This window comes from Mustela erminea, chromosome 3, assembly GCF_009829155.1.
Source record: "Mustela erminea isolate mMusErm1 chromosome 3, mMusErm1.Pri, whole genome shotgun sequence".
In the NCBI taxonomy this organism is placed as follows: domain Eukaryota; kingdom Metazoa; phylum Chordata; class Mammalia; order Carnivora; family Mustelidae; genus Mustela; species Mustela erminea.
The window spans coordinates 105,094,731-105,107,101 of NC_045616.1; the positions used below are offsets into that span (position 1 = coordinate 105,094,731).

A 12,371-nucleotide genomic window follows, 5' to 3' on the forward strand; every position below is an offset into this window, starting at 1 on the left:
ACTGGTCTTTCAAATAGGCCAGCATGGGACATCGGGGTCCTGGGTCTGAGGGGGCCAGGAGATCTGTGGGAAGTGTCTGAGCAGTAGGAGCAGCCAGGGTGTCCTGCATTGTCCCTACAGAGGCCACCTCCCCACCAAGCCCCGTATCTGCAGCATGAGCAGGCTAGGCTGGCTTCCCCCACTTTCCACTCACCCCCACCAAATCACCAGCACTGAGGAGCTAATGGGGAATGGCCAGATGGGGAGCATTTTAATGTGATTTATCTGTTAATCAGAAAGCACAAATTTGCGTTTTTATTTAATTGGCTTAGTGATTTGTGGGGATTTTACTGCAAATGTAGCCCAGTGTTTATCAGGTATGGAACAGCAGCGGCTGCCCCAGTGCCAAGCAGGTACTTACCACTCCATCCGGGAAACTGTCGCTGATGAGTTTTCCCAGAATACTCTCTCTGGAAATATTCCCATCTGGAAGGAAGGCTTGCAGCAGCCTTCCTCAGCCCAGGCCCTACTTCCAGTCCTTTTCTGTAGTCCTGACCCCACCTGGCCTCCCACTTCCTCTCGCCAGCCTCCCTGGGGAGCCCGAGGCCCTGGGCGCCCAACCTTACCAGGTTCTGGCTCAGGAGCTCATAGTCAAAGATCTCCATCTCATACTGTTCCGCCAGCTCCTTGCACAGACTGATGGCTTCTTCCCACATCTATAGGAAGGTCATGGACACAAAGGTTAGGAGGCATCTCCAGGCTTGCAGAATCTTGCTGAGGAAGGGACTTGCGGCAGCATGCCTCCTGGGACTGCAAGCCCCTCTCAGACCCAGGCCCAGCCCATGCACAGCGAGCCAGTTACCTCACAGGGAGCATGACCCTTCCTCGGCCCCGCACTCTAGTTTTGTGACAAATAATGGAGCAGTCAGAGAAGAGGATAAATACTTTAGTTGCATGCTCTTTGGTTCTTCACAGCTGATCTGGGAGGTGACTGGTAACATCTGCATTTCCCAAGTGAGAAATGGAGGTTCAGATAGACAGAAACACTGTCCCAGGTCACACGCCTGACCAACAGCTGGGCTAGAATGCACACCTGGGTGTGACCTGAGGATTGTCAACTATAGACCTAAGGTTGGACAGCAGGTCTCTAGAACTTATTCATCTCATGTAACCAAAATTTTATACCTGTCACTTCCTAATGGGGTTATTTGGAGTGTATGAGTTGGGAGGGGCTGTATAGAGGTGGGGACGGATCTGGAACTAGAGCATAGGAAGAGTGATTAGAACTTTCTGTAAGGGGCACCTGGATGGCTTAGCTGGTTAAGTATTTGACTTTTGATTTCAGCTCAGGTCATGATCTCAGGTTTGTGATATTGAGCCCCATGTTGGGTTCCGCACTGGGCATGAAGCCTGCTTAAAATTCTCTCTCTTCCTCTCCCTCTGCCCCACACCCCCAGTCCCTCTCTTAAAAAAAAAAAAAACAAAAAAAAAAGAAAAAGAACAAACAAAAAAAAAGACGTTTTTATAAATAGGTCTTTTCCATTTGAAAAAAAAAATGCTAAAAAAAAAAAAAAAACCCTGGATATAGGGGATTTTCTGTTTCCTCTGCTCTTAGACTGAACCCAATAGATCATCCTTCCATCTTAGACTAAAGGGGGTCGGGAGTCTCTGCAGGGAGGCGGGTGAGATGCAGAGTGGGCTGGAGATCTGGCAATCTCAAGGGACACCCATCACATTTCATATTCAGTTTAAAATGGAAAATGCATCTAAATGAAGAAGCTAGGGGAGGTGGGGAAGGAGAGAGGGGAGGTTGCCAAAATGTAGTGTGTGCTTTGTAGCAAAAATGCTCTCTCTGCATCCAAGCATAAAAATAAATAAAAGCAAGTGCCGAGTGGAGGAGCCACGGCTGTAAACCCGTGGACACCTTAGTGAAGGGCATAAAAAATGCTTTATGTGCCAGGAGGAACCAAGTCTACAGACCAGACTGGGCTGGGGCTTTTCTTTTCTTAAGCCTGAAAAGATGGTGATATAGTCCCTGGGCTGGGTCAGGGGACTATCTGGCTCATGTGTAGGTATTTGCCAACTTCCTACCATAATATGCCAGAAATGCTCTCCCCATGTGTTAAGAGACAACTAAGGGGCCAGGGAGGGAGTCAGATACCTTAAGATTTCTCCCTGAGTCTGCCCACATGGTCACTGGGACCTCTGACAGTCACTCATCCCTCTGAATCTCATATAGTAACTATGGAGCACCTGCTGGTTTCCAGACTTGATATTCCATACAGTGATGGGACAAATGTAAATATGGAGAAGACACAGTCTCTTCTTCCATGAAACACATGTGGGTAAAGATACACATAAATAGATGTGAGAACTGGGTTTTAAGGGATATACAGGAGTTCACAAGTATTGACAGGTCGACTAATGGAGGAGAAAGCCCTTGTGTGTTTCTGGAGCAGTAAATCTCCATGAGGGGAGATGTGGAGAAAGGAAGGTAAAGGGATGCTGAAGAGTTTGGGCTTGTTCTGGAAACTTCCACAGCAGTGGCTATCAGAGTAAGCTATACCCATCTGTTCCCTCTTCTCTGCTCCCAAAGTACCTTGGCACTGACTTTCCCTCCCTCATCCTCCATTATTGTACAACTCCAAAGGGTACTACGTAAAAAAGATCATGACTGGCACGTCTGTTTTGCCAACTAGATGATAAGCAGTTGGAGATGAGGGATGGTGTCTTTTTCCTCTCTGCTCAGCAGCGAGTGAGTTGAACTGGATACTTTGCAGAGGATAAAGTTCAACATGTCCTTCTGGGCATTCACACTGTGATGGACCGAATTAGCTGTAAACCAATCGTGAGCTCTGCCTTGATGCCAGTAGGGCAGAAGGTTCCAGAAATGGCAGACTCTTTGCCCTCAAGAGGCTTATAATTGTAAATTATCAAAACAGTCTTTCCAACTGCTCAGCTCCTGGGAATTTATAAGCCCTTCTACAGACATTACCTCATTTTGTCTTTCCAGGGAAGGTGGGGAGATCAGGCTAAGACAGATACAATGAACGGCAGCGACAGAACAGACCAAAATTAAGTCCATTAAATTATGTCCCCATAAGCTGTAAGAGACCTTGTAATTCAGAGGAGAGGGAAAGCTGCAGGTAAGCTGGAGGACTCAAGAAAAGCTTGATGGAGGAAGTGGCTGAGTCACTGGGGCCTTGAAGGCAGAGGAGGGTAAAGGTGAGAGCTAAAACTTAAGAAGATAGGACTAGTTGTTCGACATGCGCTCTCTCACCTAATTTGCACAACAACACTAGGAAGTACGTACTATTAGTATCACGATCTTGGGTGGGAACTGGAGTCCCTAAGAGGTCAAGGGAACTGTAGGTAGTAGAGGAGCAAGGTTTGAATCCAGGAAGGAGCCTGAGCAGTTAGCCGACATGCCACATCTCCTGTAGGACAAATGGATGCATTTGGGTTGGTGCTTCCTGAAGACACCTGGAGACTGGGAGTGGGTAGCAGTTGGTCTGCCTAATCTCTTGACCAAACCCAACCAAACATTTTGTCCTTACTGTTAAAAATCAGTGATAGCATCACAGTGTCATTCAGTCACTCGATTCATTCACTTGTTCAACACATATTTATTTGACCTCACATGTCAGGCTCTGTGCTTGACAATGGGGATTCAGCAGTGGACAAGTCTCTGTGTTCATGGCATGCTAAAATTCTGTTTTGTCTAGGTTGGTCGGGGAAAGTCGTTGAGGACGTGATGTCTGAGCAGAGCTCTGAGCTGTGAGAAGGAGCCTGTGATGGAAAGCTATGGAGAAAAACGTTCAAAGGTGGGAAAAGCAAGTGCAAAGAACCCGATGTGGAAAGGAGTGTGGCGTACAACATGTGGGAGCTGGCAGGGATGAAATAGGGAAGCAGTCAGAGGACAGCTCACATGGGCCCTCACAGGTCATGATCAGGATTGTGTAACCATTCTGGTGGAATGAGGGAGAGCCATGGGGATGACTGTAAACAGGAGAATGATGAGATCCAGTGTATGTTTAATGATCCCCATTTTCTGTCTGAAGGATGATCTGTTGGAGGCAATGGAGGAAACAGGCAGATTGCTGAGAACCCATTGAGTAGCCAAGTGAACAATGGACTTGAATCGAGGTGGTGAGAAGGTGGAGTCAAGTGATCAGACTTAGAATTGGGAGGGAGAGCTGACCAGACCTGTAGATGGATGGGGTGCAGAGAATAGGAAGGAACCGACTTTCCCATATATAAGGTCACACAGAGAGAGGAAAGACAGGGACAAATTACCTTTCCTTTGTCAAAGTAGCCTATGATGATCTCATAGAGCGTCTCCTTCAGCTGTCGGTGAGTCTGGGGGTGTTGCTGGCCGGTCTGCATGACCTGTGAGGCACACTGCTCATCCGACCACTGAGAAGAAAAGACACACAAAGTCACCCAGGGCTGAGAGGCAGCCAGAGGCAGGTATCTTCCTCACTAATGAGAAGCAAGAGGAAGCCCTGCCAGCACCTCTGCCAGCTTGCCCACCACCCTAGCTGTGAGTGGTCAGAGATTTGCTGGGCTGCAATAACCATCTGGGAAGTGCCTCCTGATTTTTGCCAAGTGGTGCTTATTCTCTCTTGGCTCATGTGTATGATTTGTAGGTATTTTCTCTGAACCCCTATAAGACAGGGTCCCAGCTTTTCAAAAGCCAAAGGAAATCCTTTAGATGTTGTCCAGTTACAATACTGTTTTCAAGAGATAGAAAACAGCTTACTGGGCATGCTGATGATTTATAGTTGATTTTTGGATGTTATATAAAATAGTAAAACATATCTTGTGGGGGGGGGGCGTTTATTGTTGCTAAATGTGAATGTCACTTGAAACTTTATATGACCAGGGAAAGCAGTGTAGAGAAGTAACTGGCCAGGTCAAGAGTTTGGGGACAGAGCAAAACAAAATTTTTTGGCTAACTCTTTTTTCCTTTTCTTTCCTTTCCTTTCCTTTCATATTCCTTTCCCTTTCCTTTTCTTTCATCTCTTTCCTTACTTTCCCCTTTTCTTTCCATCTCTTCCCTTCCTTTCTGTTTTTCTCTTTCTCCCTCATTTTCTACCTCTTTTTCTCTCTTTCTTTCCTTTCTCTCTTTCTCTATTTATTTCTCAACTCTTTAATTTGTTGTTGGGGCCCCACAGAGATCCTAGCACAAATCACTTTCATTGGAAGGGCAGTACCTTGAGAAGCCAGGTATGGAGAAGGAGTGTGTAGGCAGCCTCTGTGTAATTTTCACAGTCCAAGTGAAGATCACGGAGTTTGTACAGGTACCTGTGCAGGGAAATATGCTAGGTTACCAAGTTCGGTGACAAGGAGGCAGGAGGTAAGGCCAGGTGAGAGTCATACAGAACAACTAGGCACTACGTAGGATCACAAAGGAGTCCTCTATTTTCGATAATCAGCTCCTCCTACATGGGCAACGACAGCAGCCTTTAGTGTTAGTGAGATACGTCGTGTGTGAGAGGTAGCACGCTAAGTATTTTGAAAGCCTTAGATCATTTAATCCTCATGGCAACCCTGGGAGATGGGTTTTTTGAGAATTCTCACTTCCAGATGAAAAGACTATGGCCTAGAGAATTTAAGTACCATCCCAGCCAGTATGCAACTTGATACTGAAGATTCTGGCCAATGCAATATGACAAGTAAGGGAAATTAAGGAAGGCAAGATGAATAACTCATCAGAAGTTTTGTGTTAGGACGCCTGGGTGGTTAAGCCGCTGCCTTCAGTGCAGGTCATGATCCCAGTGTCCTGGGATCAAGTCCCGCATTGGGCTTCTTGCTCAGTGGGGAGCCTGCTTCTCTTTCTCTGCCTCCGCCCGCTACTCTGCCTGCTTGTGCTCTCTCTCTCTGTGACAAATAAATAAATAAAAATCTTAAAAAAAAATTTTTGAAAAAAAAAAAAGTCTTGTGTTAATAATTGGAATAGCTGGAACATGATCCCAAGCTCATTGTTTCCAGAGCCTGTGTTCTAAACATTGTACCAGTCCAGGAGAATGAAAAAGCCACAGCACTATAAAGGACAGCTGTCTTCAGTGTTCTCTTGGTATAAAACAAGTGTGTTTTCTGGTAAGAAAAACAAGTGGATCCGGGCCTCAAGATTGGATATCCATGTGGAGACCTTGAGCTGTCAGTAGGAAAAATACACTATTCAACCACAACCACATTTCCACCTTCTCTCCCTTTGCAATATGAAGTTCCGGTTCTGAACCCTGGGATGACTCTACATTTCAAAAATTCATGTGTGATCTATGTGGTGAAGGAGAGGTCTGTGGTACCATGAGAACAGAATTCATCTAGGTGTAGAGAGGAGGGACTTCTAGAAAAAGTTTCTATAGCATGGCAGTTGGGCTAGGATCTAAAAGTAAGGGGATGAGGGAGAGATAAATATCTCAGGTAGAAAGATTTGCTTTTTCATTCATCCAACAAATGGGTACTTTATATGTCATATCAATTCATCCTCCCAATCATCCTTTCATAGATAAGAAAAGAGATTTGGGGCCCCTGGGTGGCTCAGTAGTTAGGCTTTGGCTCAGGTCATGATCACAGAGTCCTGGGATCAAACCCTGCATCAGGCTCCCTGCTCAGTGGGGAGTCTCTCTCTCTCCCACTCCCCCTGCTTATGTTCCCTCTCTGTCAAATAAATAAACAAAATCTTTAAAAACAACAACAACGAAAAAGAACACAGATTTAAGTTAAAGTAGAGCAAGAAATAGGTGGAATCAGGTTTCAGCATCAACAATTTCTGCCTTTACAATCATGGCTATTGCACTCTTGTCCCTCACTTTTCTTCCCATCAATCAGAGCTATCAGTGGAATTACATGTGGCTTGCATATAGGGAGTGTTGAGCATATGTTCTACCTTTACAGGCTCTTATAGGTTTCTTTAGAGGTTTTCTATATGCATGGTGAATCCTGTCTTATATCTTCTTGCCCATCCTTGGTCCCTTAAATCCCTAGATGGCTGGGTCCAAAAACCTTTAAGAGAGCAGCCAGAGGGACAGATTTCCTGCTACCTTCAGCTACTTGATCAACAAAGGCACCCTCTTCTCTCCTTTGCCAACTCAAGGATTTGGTGATCTACTATAGATGCCAAAGGAAAACATCCTGATGGACCTGACCAGGGATTCAAGCTCAAACACCTACACAGGCCAGATGGGCAGCTTGAGTGAGGTAAGCAGGGTAAAATTCAATGGGGAATGGAGACAGAGTAATGGCCAGAGTACTCCAGATTTGTCAGGACAAAAGGAGGGCACAGTGTTGCTACACCTTCTGAGTTTTTTAGAAGAGGGAAATTCTTATTTTTATGTAAAATCTCTAGATTTTCAAATTTTGGCAACCAATTTAAAAATGTTTTTAAATACTATGCCTGCCAAACAGAACAGGTTTTCTGACTATACCCTGTTACATTGTTTGGTTTAGGCAAATGCAGTTTTCCTAGATTACAACAGAACTCAAATCTCCAGAGCTTATGGAGATCTGGGGCTCACCATCTGTGTTTCTAAAATGGGAAGGAGAGAAAAGAGGTTGGAGGGATGGATCTATGTGCCAGACACTTTACCTATAGCATCTCATTTAATCCTCAAAACAGAAGGTAGAATGGAAACATTCTATAAGGGGAAACTTCAGCCCGGAGAGACTGGGTAAATTTATCAAGGGTCACAGAGAAGACAAGGTGAAGACCCCAGGCCCTTTGGACTCCATAGCTTTGTACTGCTATAATAAGTCCTGTCTAGTGATGTTATAAATACTGTCTAAGCTTAGGATAGCCTATGGAATTATCTTTTATCCAAATGATAGTTCCTATTCCTGGAATAATGCTAAACTAAGTACCTAAAAATATCTGCAGTAATAGCAGAGTAGGTTCAGACTTGGAGTCTCTGGCCATTGACAGAATGGGTCAAAAGACTTGAAAATGCTTGTCAAACTTCCGGACAATTTCTCTTTGTGGGCTCTTGTCTCACGAGGATATGTGCAAGACAGATCTTGGGCACAAAAGACATATGTCTAAAAATTTTGTCATTGTGCTATTTATGATAGAAAAAAGTTGGAAACAACCTAAATGTTCAACAATATGGGACTGGCTATATAAATTATGGTATATTCTGGAAAGAGAATTTTATAGTTTCATTAAAAATGATGTTGAAATTCATCTGTTGACATGAAATTCTTGTCAAGCAAAGAATAAATTATGAGCAATATGATCTCATTTTTGTAAAAAATATGCATGCATAGAATTCTATCTATACATAAATATAAAAGGGTCTAGAATATGTATGGATTATGGTAGTTTATGTCATTTCTTTTGTTTTTGTCTATATTTTATAAGTTTTTTGTTGCTGTTGTTTTGGTAATAAGTATGCATTATTTTTGTAATGAGTAAAAATAACAACAACAACAACAAAAAACCTTGGTGAAAAAAAATATGAGATTCTGAGAAAAACTGGCAAGGGAGTTTTTTGCTGCAGGCTAATATCCCCAAAAAGCCCCACTTCGTGATATATTCAAATAAATGTCTTTTAAGTGCCTACAAGGAAGCAGATATCATGCATCTTGGTATTTTTTTTCTCTTTGAAACTGGGCTGGCCAATGGTCTCACTACATGCTTCATAAACCCTGGACTTGGGCCTCATGTGCCAGCCTTCAACAAATGTAGATGCAATTCAGCAGCTCAGTCCACAAAGATGGTTAAAGAAAGTGTGGCCTGTGGACACAGCAAAACAGTACGGCAGGTCACAGTAGTCCATGTAGTATGGGGGGCTGTTTATAGGAGAATGAAAGGAGTTGAATCTGGAAACATTGATAGGAATCAGACAGAGAGGGACCTAGTGTTCAGAAGATAAGTTTACATTCTATCCTGAAGACAGTGGGGAACCACCAAAGGATACAGAGCAAGAGAATGACACAGCAGGTCTGGGTTTTAGAAAACAAAAATCTTACCTTATGTACATCTCTTCCCGGTTGTTATCTTTGTAGAAATTCTAGGGAGTGGAGGAAAAACAGTGATGAGTGTTTTTCTTTGCAGAATGGCAGGAGTAGAGGGCGTAGAGAAGGAGATGAAAGAAAGACTGCTCTTTTCTATCTGGGGGCCCTGAGATGGGAGCACAAAATTTACTTCCCTGAATGTATCAAACACCCTTCTTAAGGGATTCTTCCTTGAGAGTCACTTCCCTGAATCTTAGACTGTATAGGGAAAGAGGGGGTACCCCAACCATCATATATCAGGGGTGAAGTTGAGCTATTTGCTGTGCTGAACGGGGCACCATCAAGACGGAGGCAGTCCACTTTGACAGAGTCTGCAACAAAAGGCAGCCCAGCTTGATGCTGGCAAGCTCAGACCTAGTACTCTGATGAAGCTGTAATAGCAGTGATCAGAGTAATAGGAATAGTAATAGATCTCAGGGAGAATAATGGATCATAACTCCTGTTGGTACAGCAGTATGAGGAGTTACGAGGAGACTCCACAGTCAAAAACACTTAAACTTGGCAATATTAGGAAGCCCAACTTAGGCTTGGGGGTCATGTAGACTAGTAGTAACCCTGGGCTCCACCTAATTTCCACCTAATCTCATGCATTTGTAAATGAGCCCTCACAAGTTCTGAGCCAAGAGGTCATGGTCTGACCCTTGAGCCATACATTGAGAAGACCTGGTTTAACCCAGTGTACCCAGGGGCACTGGAAGCTCAGAGAGAGGAGGTGGTGTGCTCTTGGGTACACAGTGAGCGGGTGGCAGAGCCACACTAGACCTCAGCTACCCGATACCCTCCTCCTGTCCTCCTTCCTGATGCCATGTTTACACCACACCAAGCTAGCAAGGTCTAATTAAAATTGCTTGTGGATCAGCCTGTTCCAAACTCTTTCCCTGGTCAGAGTTTGACTGTTGAAGGTCATTTTCTGCAACTAACTTCTGCCTCTCCATAGAGAGAAATTGCTAAACCCCTGGAAAACCCCTCTTCCTGTTCTTTATGTAAATTGGACCTGGTGGAGTTATTAGCTGTGAACTCCTTTCTGCTGTAATCAGGATTTTTAAACTCCCCTTGGCCTTTCAAAAAATCAATGGCAATATCTAGGCTGTTAAAAAGGGAGTCCACTTAGGGCAAACAGAGACTACACAAAGAAGCTACAGGACAGGATTTATATTTCCGGAGCATTGAGCATGGCAGGGGGTATTGAGACAATGGATGCCGCATGGTCTTTTGGCCAACTTCATTAATTTAAACCAGTGATGGTGTGAAGTGCTAGGGTTGCTACTACCTGTCCCATGACCGTATGGCAGGACATACGAAGGGAGACTTTTCATGACTCTTGGCAGGTCATGTGGTAGAGGGGGTAAGGGCCTGGACTTGAGATTAGCTGCTCTGGTTAGCCTGGACCATTCTACTTTGCTGTAAATTCTGGTTATTCGATTACTCCAATCCATAGGAGAAAGAAAGTAATATTAGTAAGCATTTAACTATGCCCCTGGACTGCAGAACCCAAGAAATAGCTACAGTTATTTTCTCTATAGAACAGATAAGACAATGAAACCCTTCAGAAAACTTCTTGGACTTGTCTGCTTTATTAATTTTCAGAGGTAGGATGAGAACCCAGGTGCTATGTAACTCCAGAGCTCATACTCTACACCATTTTCTAGGGCCACTTCCCTTCCATATGATGTATTTCTTTAATACTAAAGAAAACACTCATTCCCATTTCATCAATGAGGAAACTTGAGCGTGTAATGAAGTTATTGGCCTCAAGACACAGAGAAAGCAGGTGGCAGAGTAGGGATTCAATCTCACTTTTGTCTGGTTTGCGAAGCCCTGAGCACTACTTCTCTATCAAAAGCACAGCAAAACCCCACACCAGGCCTGCCCCAAGGACTCTGGTCTGATGGGGCCTTGGGGCGAGGTGGCCAAGCCCACACACCAGCAGATTCACGGTGCAGCTCATGCGGTTGTCTTTGCTCTCGTCCGCCATCACACCCCGGTAATCGAGCAGCTTCTCCAGGAGGCCTTTCACCAGGTTCACAAAGTTTTCCACCGACTTGAAAATAGTTGGGTGCTCTGCAGCACACTCCATCAGGCTGTGGGCAGAGAAGGGAGGTCAGTGAGCTCATGGCCAGTGTGCCAGTGGGGGAGGGGAGCAGATAATCCAGTGAATCCAAGTTCTCCTGGTTCATGTGTTGACCCATTTTGTTCATTGATTCAATCACATATTCATTTACACACTTATTTGTCCATATAGTTTAGCAAATACTTAATTTTTCCACCCACCATCAGAATGGGGGAAAAAATGTCCAGTGTGGACAATGGTGTGGGGAAATGGTGACTTGTACACACCCACCTAGGGAGTAAATCAGTACAACCTTTTGAGTAGCAATTTTCACAATATCTATCAAAATTTTTAAGTGTACATACTCGATCTCTGGCTCAACAATTCTACTTCAGGGAATCTATTTGAAAGGAATATTCCCAGAAGCATGCAAAGATTTATAATACTTACAAATTGTGTCTACAGTGAAATAGTTGAAACCATCTTAAGTGTCCATCAATAGGCAAATGGTTAATAAATTAAAGCATATTCACAAAATTTAGTTCTATGAAGACATTAAAAAGTATGAGACAGTAATATGCTTTGACACAAAAAGCTCTGCATAAAATATACAGGTCACTCAGAAAAATTAAGTCTCAGAACAATATTTGTTTTTTATTTAACCAGCTCATATAGAACTTACCATGTCCGAGGCATTATTCCAAACGTCTCACAAATGGTAAATCATTCAATCTCCCATCATTGTCTTAGGAGATGGGATGTTTGCAGTTGGGGAATCTAAGACACAGTGAGGCCAACTAACTTGTCCAAGGTCACACAGTTGTTAAAGATCAACATTCTGGCTCCAGCATTTGTTAAGTAGACTTGCACGTCTGCATCACATATTTCTGTATGTAGCAGACATGGTCAGGAAGGACAAACACCAAACTCTTAATGGCTGTTGCTTCTGACAAGGGGTCTAGGTGGGAGGGTGGAGGAGAAAGTACTCGTTTTTAAAATTTAAATGTGCATATATTATTTGAAAAATATACATTTGTTGTCATATTGGTATTCTAAATTTTAAAAAGTAAAAATAAAAAATGTGACATTTCTTAAGCATCTATTAGTTGCTGGGCAATATAATAGGCATTGTGTGGGGTGGGTATGGGGAGAAAGACAAAAATAAGAAATATATAAAAAAAAATCATGTCTACTTTCAGGAGGTCCACAGACTAGGCAAAGGGAGACAGATGGATTAAAATTTTGATTAATGACTGCTTTTTATTAATCACTTATTCTGCACCAGACACTGTACTAATTACTTTTCCTTCTTTCTTTTCTTTTC

At 43.6% G+C, this 12,371-nt stretch overlaps 1 protein-coding gene across 6 annotated transcripts in view; it reads right to left on the reverse strand.

The window, feature by feature from the left end:
* The window catches only part of DOCK2 (dedicator of cytokinesis 2), a 409,502-nt gene that overhangs the window by 30,225 nt on the left and 366,906 nt on the right, over nt 1-12,371 (reverse strand). For all 6 annotated transcript variants that reach the window (XM_032337047.1, XM_032337048.1, XM_032337049.1 and 3 more), the window contains 5 exons: nt 10,922-11,078; nt 8,953-8,993; nt 5,196-5,286; nt 4,276-4,395; nt 606-695 (listed from right to left, as the gene is read on the reverse strand). In XM_032337047.1, coding sequence (XP_032192938.1) covers nt 606-695; nt 4,276-4,395; nt 5,196-5,286; nt 8,953-8,993; nt 10,922-11,078 — 499 coding nt within the window. The remainder of the gene's footprint in view (nt 1-605; nt 696-4,275; nt 4,396-5,195; nt 5,287-8,952; nt 8,994-10,921; nt 11,079-12,371) is intronic.